Source organism: Oncorhynchus masou, chromosome 29 (genome assembly GCF_036934945.1).
Source record: "Oncorhynchus masou masou isolate Uvic2021 chromosome 29, UVic_Omas_1.1, whole genome shotgun sequence".
Classification (NCBI taxonomy): Eukaryota; Metazoa; Chordata; class Actinopteri; order Salmoniformes; family Salmonidae; genus Oncorhynchus; species Oncorhynchus masou.
The window spans coordinates 40,835,494-40,848,407 of record NC_088240.1 but is presented as its reverse complement, the minus strand read 5'-3'; the positions used below and the strand labels follow the sequence as shown (position 1 = coordinate 40,848,407).

Here is a 12,914-nt window from a genome sequence, read left to right as displayed (position 1 = left end):
TTAGTAGTATTATTATTAACAACTATACAAGAAGGAATTATGTCCTACCAAGTCAAACTCTTGTCCCAGGCACATCCTTCACATCTCCCTCTGACTTGTCAATATCCCTTGCTTCAACATTGCCTCGTTTTTCTACTTGCCTGTGCCTCTTTGGCTTTGTAAAATAGCTAACTGGGTAGCAAAGCTAACTAGCTATCTTGATTTGCACCAATTTTAGCATTTTAAGCTAGAGAACGTTAGCCATTAGTTAGCTAAGCTACTCGCCCTCGAGGAAGTGAGCATACTTTATCTAGCTAGCTAGCTAAATAGGCTACTCCTCCTTGAAACTTGTAGGCCATTTATGTCAGTTCACTTTTAGTGTCAAGACTTCCGCCGAAGTCGGTCCCTCTCCTTGTTCGGGCGGTGTTAGGCGGTCGACGTCACCAACCTTCTAGCCATCACTGATCCATTTCTCATTTTACATTGGTTTTGTCTTGTCTTCTTTCACTCCAATCAATTACATGTTGTGTATTTAACCCTCTGTTCCCCCTCATGTCCTTGTCAGAGATTGTTTGATTGTATGTTATGTGCAAGTTATGTGTTGGTGTGCGACGGGTTTTGTACCCAATTTTATTTATTTGTATATTTTTTTTTTTAAGTTTTATGAGCACTTATTAAACGACTCCGTTTATACCAAGTTTGTTCTCCTGCACCTGACTTCCCTACCACCAACACGCACCCATTACAGAATCGCCGACCTTAACTATGGAGTCAGCAGGAGAGGGTACCTCGGCCATTGAGGTGGAGGAGCGTGTCCAGGAGCACGCAGTTATGCTTTACCATCTTGGCGCCGCTATGGTTCGCGTTGTGCAGACAAGGGACCGCTGGGAGAGACAGGGAGTTCTTTCAGCGCCTCCATCAGCACAACCCGGGGTCTCCCCTGGGTGCCCCTTTCCCACCTGAACCCAGTGGGATCCATCTCTCCTTGCCCCAGGAGTACAAAGGGAGGGCTGCAAACTGCCAGAGGTTCTTGTTGCAGTTTGACCTCTATCTGGTCACTGTCCACCCGGCTCCATCGGACCGTGAGAGGGTGTCCGCCCTCGTCTCGTGCCTCACTGGGAGAGCCCTGAAGTGGGCCAATGCCGTGTGGAGAGAGGGATATGTGGCGTTGGACCAGTTTGAGCGGTTCACCGGGCAGTTTTTGACCACCCGCCCGAGGCAGGAGACGAGGAGCGCCCAGGAGTTCAGGACCCAGGCTGTCAGCGCAGGATGGAACAACAGGGCCCTGAACGACCATTACCGCTGCAGTCTGCACAAGGACGTCTGTCGGGAGCTGGCCTGCAGAGACACCACCCTCACGTTTGACCAGCTGGTGGATGCACCATCAATCTTCCAAGCCTTTGTAGATGAGATTTTCAGGGACCTGCACGGGCAGGGTGTAGTGGTGTATATTGATGAGATTTTGATATACTCCGCTACATGCGCCGAGCATGTGTCCATGGTGCGCAGAGTGCTTGGTCGCCTGTTGGAGCATGACCTCTACGTCAAGGCTGAGAAATGCCTGTTCTTCCAAAAGTCTGTCTCCTTCCTAGGGTATCTCATTTCCATGTCAGGGGTGGAGATGGAGAGTGACCGCATTGCAGCTGTGCGTAATTGGCCGACGAACACCACGGTAAAGGAGGTGCATCGGTTCTCAGAGTTTGCCAACTACTACAGGAGGTTTATCCGAGATTTTGGTCAGGTGGCGGCTCCCATTACCTCACTGCTGAAGGGGTGCCCGGTGCGCTTGCAGTGGTCAGCTGAGGCGGACAGGGCTTTTAGTCACCTGAGGGCTCTGTTTACCTCGGCTCCCGTGCTGGCCCTTCCGGATCCCTCTTTGGCATCCATAGTGGAGGTGGATGCATCCGAGGCTGGGATAGGAGCGGTGCTCTCTCAGCGTTCGGGTACGCCACCGAAGCTCCTCCCCTGTGCCTTCTTCTCGAAGAAGCTCCGCCCGGCGGAGCGAAACTATGTTGTGGGGGACCGGGAGCTGTTGGCTGTCATCAAAGCCTTGAAGGCGTGGAGACATTGGCTTGAGGGGGCTAAACACCATGTTCTAATCTGGACTGACCACCGCAAACTGGAGTACATCCGGGCGGCGAGGAGACTGAACCCTCGCCAGGCAATGTGGGCCATGTTTTTCACCCGTTTTATGTTCACTCTTTCTTACAGACCAGGCTCTCAGAACTTTAAGGCAGACGCATTGTCCCGGCTGTCTGACACAGAGGAGCGGCCCATGGATCCCACTCCCATACTCCCCGCCTCTTGCCTGGTGGCACCAGTAGTGTGGGAGCTGGACACGTACATTGAGCAGGCGTTACGTGCAGAGCCCGCTCCCCTCCAGTGTCCAGCTGGGCGTCTGTACGTTCCGTCTGCTGTCCGCGACCGGCTGATCTATTGGGCCCACACGTCACCCTCCTCTGGTCATCCTGGGATCGGTCGGACGGTGCGCTGTCTTGGTGGGAAGTACTGGTGGCCCACTTTGGCTAAGGGTGTGAGGATCTGTGTTTTCTCCTGCTCGATGTGCGTTCAGTGTAAGGCTCCTAGGAACCTGCCCAGAGGTAAGTTACAACCCTTACCCGTTCCACAAAGGTTGTGGTGGAACGGCTAGTCAGGCCCCTGCCGGCTCAGCTGGCTCGTCAGGCTCCCGCCGGCTCGTCAGGCTCCCATAAGTGTAAAATTGGGTTGAGATCTGGTGACTGAGACGGCCATGGCATATGGTCTAGATTGTTTTTTTGCTTATCAAACCATTCAGATGGGGGCGTTGTTATCCTATGGGGCATAGCCATGGTAGCCAAAATAATGCACTGACTCGCATTTTTATACATAACCCTAAGCATGATAATTGCTTAATTAACTCAAGAACCACACCTGTGTGTAAACACCTGCTTGTAATTATTTATTATTTTGGCAGTTACCTGCATGCTTTCCATCTTCAATCTCAGAGGCCTTGCTACATTTCCTCTCTAGAGTTTTTCAAACGCTTGAGACTTCATGGACAAGAGAGAGAAATAATGATATAGGCCTAACCACTTGAGTGGATATAAAATACATTAAACTGGGCAGCATAGGAAGGCTGAGCAAGTGGTCTAACTGGTTGCTAAGCCCATGTCCCAAATGGCACCCAATTTCCTATTTAGTGTACTACTTTTGACTAGAGCCATGGTCAAAAGTAGTGCATTATATAGGGAATAGGGTGCCATGTGAGATGCAGCCTGTAGATCAAAAGTCAGAGTGGAGTCCCGAGCACCCATGCCATTAACAGTGCAGACACTGATACCTTAATGAATAAAGTACCCAAAAGGTTACAAAATTCCATTACCATATATATCTAGATTAGAAAGTAGCCCTACATTTATTTAACATTCATTCAATACAAATGTAGAGTTATCACAGCACCAATTACATTGAGATTTGTTCAGAATGAGTTAGTCATGTAAATTCCCAGCAGAAATGGATAATGGTCTCTGTGAGATGTAACCCTTTACTGCCGTCATCTCACTGCGTTGCTTTAGGCATCCTGAAATGACATGACTGAAATGACTGCTGAAATGACATGACTGAAATGACATGACTGAAATGACATGACTGAAATGACATGACTGAAATGACTGCTGAAATGACATGACTGAAATGACATGACTGAAATGACATGACTGAAATGGCTGCTGAAATGGCTGCTTTAAATTGTGCAGCAGCACACGTATTAAATATGACGCGGAAATATGATGGTTGAAAATGGCAATGAAACCCTCTGAAGCCCAACCACCCTCTGAAACTCAACAACCCTCTAAAGCTCAACAAAAGCCACTACTGATAAACAATCAGGTAGAAGAAAACCTAAACTCCTGTTAGGTATTTAGACTCTTTATCAGATTACACACAGATGGTAATATCCACGTGAAAACACTGATGTGCACCGACATCTGAAGTTCATGGGAGCGTGTCAAATTGTCTCCTCCCCTTCATCTACACTGATAGAATTGAATAAGTAATATCAATATGGGATCATAGCCTTCACCTATATTCACCTGGTCAGTCCATATCATCGAAAGAGCAGGTGTTCTTAATGTTTTGTGCACTCAGTGCAGGGTTTCTGTTCGCCGGTAATAGCCGGCTTTTGGCTGACAAAAATTGAAAAGCTGATAAATGAAATTGCCACCAGCCAATTGTCCGGGAGAAGAAAAACAAACATTGGGAAATAATGCTTTTTAGCCTGCTATTCATTGATGGAAATACCAGTCGATGTAAATACATTCAACATGTATATTGTACAGTAATATTGGATATGTATCTTGTTTATCACACGCGTACAGTATACAGATACAGAGCCTTTGAGCGAAAAATCAGTGCGAGAGCTCCTGCTACAGCATCTCAAACAGCAAACATAGGCAGCGGAAGGCAGGTTTCATCAGCGCATCACACACCACTTTACAATGAGCTGGAGGCAGTATGCATTTTGAAAACGCATATGTAATTGTTTGAACCCTGAACTTTTTAATACGTATTATGAGAAATGTGTTACTTTACTTCAAAGCAGCCAAAATCAGACCATATCCGTGGAGGCAATTATTTTTACATCATCTTTCTTTCATCGTCCAGTAGCCGCAATCCTAGTCATATCAGCAACCCATGATAGTTGTTTGCATATGAGATCTCCCCTCTTTCGACATTTCGAATGGAAATTTTCATCTCTGTCGCATGAAACCGCTCGCATGATGCCCTTTTGACGTCAAGTGTTTTCCTGCTAATTGCATTATGGAATGAACATTCGCGCCAGGGGAGGAGCTAAAGGAGGTCGGGCTTATTGTAATTGGCTGGAATGGAATTAATGGAACGTATCAACCACATCAAATGTATGTAAACGTCCTTTGACTCCATTCGTTGTAATTAGCCCATCCTCCTATAGCTCCGTCCCACCAGCCTCCACTGATTTCCACCTAGCCTACTGCCTTGTGCGCATTACTGAGCTTATAATGTGAAGAAATAATAGTATATCAACATTTTAAGCTAAACATTCTGATCTTTTGCATCAGACTTTTTAAAATATATATAAATATATATTTTTATGTATCCTAGGCCTACTGGTTGTATGAATTTGGGATCTATCATCCCAAACTGTCCCAGAGTCTGTTTGGAATAGGCTATTTCTTTCTCGACAAGCTGACCAATAGAATAGGTAGACTTTTCTACAACAGGGGATAGTAGATTGACATAGGCTAGTAATTTGACTGTTTGTTACTCGTCTTGTTGGCTGAGGAAAAGTAAATGTGGACAGTTACTCTGACGTCTTCAAAGAGTGCACATCAGAATTCAGTAAGGAACACACATGGTTGCATTCTCAACTTGCATGTCCAGTTAATATGAATTACCATAATATAAATGTGATTTCTGTCATTCTGAGCACCAGTGGGTGGACGCCCTAATCAGGTTATGCACCCAATGCATATGGGTAAATTTCTCAAATGCCCGGTAAATTAAAATGCTGCAGGTCAAATATCCAGCAACACATTTTCCTGACAGAAACCATGACCCAGTGTACATTTTTCAACCATTTTCCATCTGAAAAAATGTGGAATATGCAAAGGATTTGATTTCTGGTCAAACAGCTGAAAAAGAGGTCTTAGAAAACATCTACCGGATAAAGTATTACAAATGTATTAGAAATACATCAAAACACAATCATGTTGAAGTAAATTCCGTTACCAACATTTTTTGGGTCAATTAGTTCTAGTGTTTTTACGGATATAAGTGTTGTTTATGAATTATTAAGTGGTTAAAACTGTCAATTCCGTTACCAAATCGGTAATGGAATGTCTGCAACGGCTAGAACGGGAAATCATAGTAGTCACAAACCACAGTTGGGTTCACAAGTTTGGACAACACAATACAGTAGAGTTCAGTACCCTACATAGTAGAGCAGACTAGAGTTGAGTACACTATAATGTACTATACTGAACTGCACTGTACTATTCTCTACTCTAGTTTACTGAGCTCTACTGTGCTGTGCTTTGATGTCCAATATTGTGAAACATAGACGTCTATGATCGTTTCAGATTCCGGTCCGGTCCAACCAAATTTGGTCTTGTTTGGGGACAGATCTCATTAAAATAATAGCCATTGTGTAGAATAATACCCAAATATGCAAAGGAAGATAATGCATATTTATAACTTTGTGGACCTATATAGGATACATCACCATGAAGAGAATGATGTTCATATCCATAATCTGCAATTCTGTTACCGTGGAATTGCCCAGATGCTGTTACCATGGAATTGCCCAGATGCTGTTACCATGGAATTGCCCAGATGCTGTTATCGTGGAATTGCCCAGATGCTGTCCTTAGGGAGCTGCTTCGACTACTTTGTCAATTTCTCTAAAAGCCTTGATATTCCAGCAGCAGCAGTGATGGATCAGCTAATAAGATCTCCCTCCATTACCCTCTCAGACTAACCAACCAGCCCGCCCCCAACAAAACACTGACAGCATATGGTTTGTCATGAACGGTGAGGAGCCTGCTGCTTTTAGAAGTGGGGGACATCCCTCTTTCGCCCTCATCTTTACTCCCTCCTCCACGTCAGATCATGACTCAATAATCCTCACAAAATTATCTCACTCTCTCTATTACCCCAGTGGTTTACGTTGGCAAATTAACCATTTTCCTCCCTGGCGGCACGGTGCATTGCAGTGTAGACTGAGCCTGGTGTGCCTGGCCAGCTGATTTGAGAAGGGACAGGGAGAGAGGGGACGGGGAGAGAGGGGAAGGCCCTCAGCTCAGCACACACCCAATGTTCCAGCTGACAGCGGGGGCATGGGAGACCATTGTTCTTCCCCTCTGGCTGCTACCCACACAGCATGGAGCACAGCACAGCAAAGAAGTCATTAACTACCAGGGCCCGGCTGGGCCAGGCCTGGTACGACTACCAGGAGGAGGGGGCGGCCCGATGATGCAGTACCCAGGCCAAAGCTTGTCCCGATGGGGTGGAATCTGCCTGCCTGTCTGCCTGCCTGGCTCTCAGACTGCAGGGACACCATGACTCCATTCAGTCAGCATTGTTTCATTCTCTTTCACAGATTCTCTTTCATGTGCCAAGATCAAAACACCCAGACCTGCATTGTGTTTGGTCAGAGCAGATGTGCAGGGGGTAGGTAAAGCGGCATAGGGACAAGGCTATACTGTCTAAATGTTCAATGCATGGCCTGGAAGAATAGACACTGCACTGAGGTAGCCTATACACATTGGCTGATGGCAATGATGATCATTTATTGAATCTATTACTTTTAATTATGATTATTATACTAAAGGGGATTTGGAGTGAAAAAAAAAAAAAACAATGCGAGGAATATTCACAGGTGTGTGAATTAATGTCAATATCTTTCCTGTCACTGGGGAGCCAATTACATTGTAATGTTTTGTGTACTCGTGTGCATCGCCACACATGAATCACATGCCTGAATGCATAGGGAACCTCATCTGCAGTGCCCTGATATTACCTAGGTGGAGCTATCAACAACCTTAGCTTTTAAATAAAATAAAATGGCTAGCCCCTCCTCAAACTATGACTGTGAGCTAAGATATTAAGAATCATGACCATCCAGCCCAGGCAGTCTTTGTCATTTTGTGCATTTCAAATTGCACCCTACTTCCTATATAGGTACTCTAAAAGTAGTGAACAATATAGGGAATACGGTGCCATTTGGGATGCAGACATAGTCTCCCGAGAGGGAGCAGGTCCTATATCACACAATGAAGTGGAAAATTAAGGTCCTGAGGGCACTAAGGTCAACCAGCTGCCCTAGCAGATTTGAGCAAGCTGTGTGACCACACACTCCACCCCACAGTCATCTCTAGCACCAACACACTGGCCAGGGATTTGAATAATGAATGGAGCTAGCCCTCTACAATGCCCCATAGCCATTTACAAACTGCGTAACTCAAAATATATTTTTTTATCAAATCAAATGACATTTGTCACATGCGCCGAATACAACCTTACAGTGAAATGCTTACTTACAAGCCCTTAACCAACAATACAATTCTAAGAAAATGCAACAAAAAAAGTAAGAGATGAAATGGGTTTTATCATCCTGTTTTAATGCAAAATTTAGGCCTAGTAATTTGGTTAGTAAGCCCAGTTTTTGCCTACTTTTTGCTACGTCTTGCTCAAAGACAAATCAAACGACTTCTATGCTCACTTTGAGGACAATAAAGTGCCACTGACACGGCCCGCTACCACAGCCTGTGGGCTCTCCTTCTCCGTGTCCAACGTGAGTAAAACATTTAAACGTGTTAACCCTCGCAAGGCTGCCAGCCCAGATGGCATCCCGAGCCGCGTCCTCAGAGCATGCGCAGACCAGCTGGCTGGTGTGTTTACAGACATATTCAATCAATCCCAGTCTGCTGTCCCCACATGCTTCAAGATGGCCACCATTGTTCCTGTTCCCAAGATAGCAAGGGTAACTGAACTAAATGACTATCGCCCCGTTGCACTCACTGCTGTCATCATAAAGTCAATTGAGACAGTAGTCTAGGATCAAATCACCTCCACCCTACCTAGACCCATTTCAATTTGCTTACCACCCCAATAGGTCCACTGACGATGCAATCGCCATCACAATGCACACTACCCTATTCCATCTGGACAAGAGGAATACCTATGTAAGAATGCTGTTCATTGACTATAGCTCAGCATTCAACACCATAGTACCCTCCAAACACGTCATTAAGGTCGAGACCCTGGGTCTCAACCCCGCCCTGTGCAACTGGGTCCTGGGCTTTCTGACGGGCCGCCCCCAGGTGGTGAAGGTAGGAAACAACATCTCCACCCCTCTGATCCTCAACACTGGGACTCCACAAGGGTGTGTTGTCAGCCCTCTCCTGTACTCCCTGTTCACCCATGACTGCGTGGCCATGCACGCCTCCAACTCAAACATCAAGTTTGCAAACGACACCAGAGTGGTAGGCTTGATTACCAACTACGACGAGACAGCCTACAGGGAGGAGGTGAGGGCCCTCGGAGTGTGGTGTCAGGAAAATAACCTCTGTCTACAAAACAAAGGAGATGATCGTGAACTTCAGGAAACACCATAGGGAGTACCCCCCCATACACATCGACAGGACAGCAGTGGAGAAGGTGGAAAGTTTTAAGTTCCTCTGCGTACACATCACGGACAAACTGAAATGGTCCACCCACACAGACAGGGTGGTGAAGAAGGCGCAACAGCGCCTCTTCAACCTCAGGAGGCTGCAGAAATGTTGCTTGTCACCTAAAACATTGAGAAACTTTGACAGATGCACAATCGAGAGCATCCTGTCGGGCTGTAGCACCGCCTGGTACGGCAACTGCACCGCCCTCAACCGCAAGGCTCTCCACAGGGTAGTGCGGTCTGCACAACCGGGGGCAAACTACAGGACATCTACAGCACCCGATGTCACAGAAAGGCCAAAAAGATAATCAAGGACAACAACCAGAGCCACTGCCTGTTCACTCCGTTATCATACAGGAGGCGAGGTCAGTAAAAGGTGCATCAAAGCTGAGACCAAGAGACTGAAAAACAGCTTCTCTATCAAGGCCATCAGACTGTTAAACAGCCATCACCAGCACAGAGGCTGCTGCCAACATACTGACTCAAATCTCTGGCCACTTAAATAAATGGACCTAATAAATGGATCACTAGTCATTTTCAAAAACGCCACTTTAATAATGGTTACATATCCTACATGACTCATCTCATACCTATATACTGTACTCTATACCATCTACTGCATCTCGCCTATGCCGCACGGCCATCACTCATCCATATATTTTATATGTACATATTCTTATTCATCCCTTTACATTTGTGTGTATAAGGTAGTTGTTGTGAATTTGTTAAGATTACTTGTTAGATATTACTGCACTGTCGGAACTAGAAGCACAAGCATTTCCATAAACTCGCATTAACATCTGTTAACCATGTGGATGTGACCAATACAATTTGATTTGATTTGAGACTTCATATTCACAATGTTGGTCCAATCAACTAAAGTAGCTCCTTCCGACCCAGCTGCTCTGATGTTTCTTCTCAGTTTGACTTATTTCCTGCAGACTGAAATGCTTCGAGCAATTCAGATATTGATCCAAGAGCTTGCCTCTGTCAATCTCCAGCAATTATTACCTGGAATAATGATGACCCTTGCTCTGCTCGGGCGCTACTTGTTAAAAGCCAGGTGCAAGCAGGTGAAATTACCCAGCGAAGTGATTGCCATGGCTACCAATTACATATCGAAAAGGCAGACGGAGGGAGAAATACAATTTCACCAGGCTTCTCTGATGACTTTGTGAACCTTGCAGGGCAAAAGACCTATGTCCTGTATGCGAGAACATGCTTCTACTCAGAAGCCACTTTACAAAGAGCGGAGAATTAAAGTTTGCATTCAAGGTTAATCTTCCTCTAAGCTCTGAATGAGCAGGCATGGAGACTCCTGTGTGGCTCAGGAAATAAACCCACTTTAGCGCTCTTTCAGCCGGCCATTGTGAATGGATTACAGCGCATTCAGCTACATAGCATCTTTCTCTCGTGGTAAACACCCACTCCTGGTTGGTGCTGTGGTTGAGTGGGACCTTTATGGTTTATGGTCTCTACCCCCCTGCCTGCCTGCCCCCAGGGTAGGTCCTGTCATGGTGTATCAATAGAACTATCAATGACAGACCTATTGAGAAACAGGAGCAGGTGTCCTCGCATGGTCTCCACTGCACCACCACAGAAAAGTAATATTCCACGCCAGTGGCTTTTACTGATCTCGCCATCTGTGAGTCATTTCAATTCCATTTTCGGCGTAGAGGAAGCCAGTGCTGTTGTAGTTCCGTGCACCTTGATGCCAAAGGCACAATGTCTTAGGGGCTGGGGCTCCACTTTTCCACCAGCTTGTCTTTTGTCCCACTTCCTGGTTCTCATCTGCTCCCCGCCCTACTAAGGAGGCTGCCTGATAGACTACAAAGAAAACATATACATATATATATATATTAATGTGAGATGAAAACTAGTGGGTGTGCTGGCAGAGCTTGGTGTGATTCCCATGCACTAGACTATATTGAGATGGAGAGGCAGGGTGTGTCCCACTTCTCCAGTAGAGCATACAGATTGTGTTTGACACACACACACACACACACACACACACACACACACACACACACACACACACACACACACACACACACACACACACACACACACACACACACACACACACACACACACACACACACACACACACAGGCACAGCAGACTAGGCAGGAATACAGTCTTAGATCCTAAACCCACATGGTGCTGGGAAGGGTCTCTAAACATGACAAGTGTCAGTTGTTCCTTGAGAAACAGCCTTTCCCCTCTGATGGGTGTCCCACAGTAACAGACAGCCACTCATTTAAGCAGTCCAGTGTTGGTTGATAGATGGCACAAGATCATCCCAAGCTGTCAGCTTCTTCTGGTGACAAGTGTTTACAACACACACACACACACCAGTATATTTTTGAGTGCGTGTGTGCGCGTGTGCGTGTGTGCGCGTTCAAGGTGGTGCAATAATGAATGTAGAAGGTAAATACGTGTCCAACAAAAGCAACAGTGTGTCCCTTATACACACACATCTGATATACGTTATAACAACAACATATCACATCATTCTACAGATATCCTCGATTCAATGATTACACAGTGTCAATGAATAGCACATTTCTTATATTTTAGTGCTCATTAGATTTGAGAACTGGTACCTAAGCCGAGGGACTCACGTTCTCCAACAGAGACCAATTGGGGCTACGGCAAGAGATGATTTGCCATAGGTTCAAGACAATGGCTTACCCCGTCCAGCATTGCATGTTTGAAAACGTTTCACTTCACTGAAATAAAGGGTTTCAAATATTGTACTTTCATCCTACCGGTTTTGAAAAAAGCATCCGTATCTGAATCATTCGGTCCCTCCTCGGCTGCTTCAGCAGAATTCATGTTTTCTACTTGAGGATTTCAAGAGACAATGTAGCCCGAAATATATCCAGTGATTCAGTGATTACTTTAACCAAATCAATGCAGCGCGGGCTGGCTTCTTCATGTTCTTGAGTTCTTTGTCACAGGCGCTCGCGTTTTTCAGTCGTGGGTTTCCGTCCTTGTGCTTGGGCTGTATTTTGCGCTCTATTGTTTCACATTCAACCTCCTCCGTTCGCAGCCCCGGCGCCACAAAAGGAACCCAATGCGCGCGTGACAAAATTAAGATACCGTACGATTTCAAATGGGTTGTTCTGCTGGGAAAAGAGCGGATTTACACTAAACGCCCCACGTCTTGAGTATAATATAGCCCAGAGCATCCCAGAAAATTAGCGGTAGCCTATAAAGTCAAGGCATCGGCATATGGTTGCATTACAACGGTTTCTTGGCAGTTCGTTCCAGTGATGTCACGAAAGCTGCATAATGAAATTGGTCTGGCTATGAAAAAAAGCATCAAAATGATTGTACATATATAACCTAAGTCGTTTACAGAAAAAAAGTCATAATCGTACGAAGTCCGTATCTAACCCCCAAATCCCTTGCCTCCTTGTTTATTGTAAAATCCGCTAATCGCGCAGATAGGAGCTGTATCAGCACAGCCTTGAACAGCAGGATGTGTTCCCAACAATAGCTCAGAAGCAGACCCCTCCGCCCCTATACCCTCGCCCCCTAAACGCACTCCTTTCCCTTTTCACTAGATTGCTAAGGTGAATAAACTGCTGTGGAGAAAGTTGACAAGAAGCCGCAATATATGACTTATTTTGGGATTAGACACAACCCCTTTATTCAAACCAATAGCCTATGTATTTTCTCCCAACATAGATAGCAATTATTATTTTTTAAACACCCTGCCAAATAGAATGACAAGCCTTTC

General features: G+C 45.6%; 1 protein-coding gene across 3 annotated transcripts in view; it reads right to left on the bottom strand.

Moving 5' to 3' along the window:
- The window catches only part of LOC135519683 (kalirin-like), a 259,660-nt gene extending 247,007 nt beyond the window's left edge, over positions 1 to 12,653 (bottom strand). For all 3 annotated transcript variants that reach the window (XM_064944915.1, XM_064944916.1, XM_064944917.1), the window contains exon 1: positions 11,938 to 12,653. In XM_064944915.1, the coding sequence (XP_064800987.1) occupies positions 11,938 to 12,004 (67 nt within the window). In that variant the 5' untranslated portion in view covers positions 12,005 to 12,653. The remainder of the gene's footprint in view (positions 1 to 11,937) is intronic.
- Between the last annotated feature and the right edge of the window lie 261 nt (positions 12,654 to 12,914).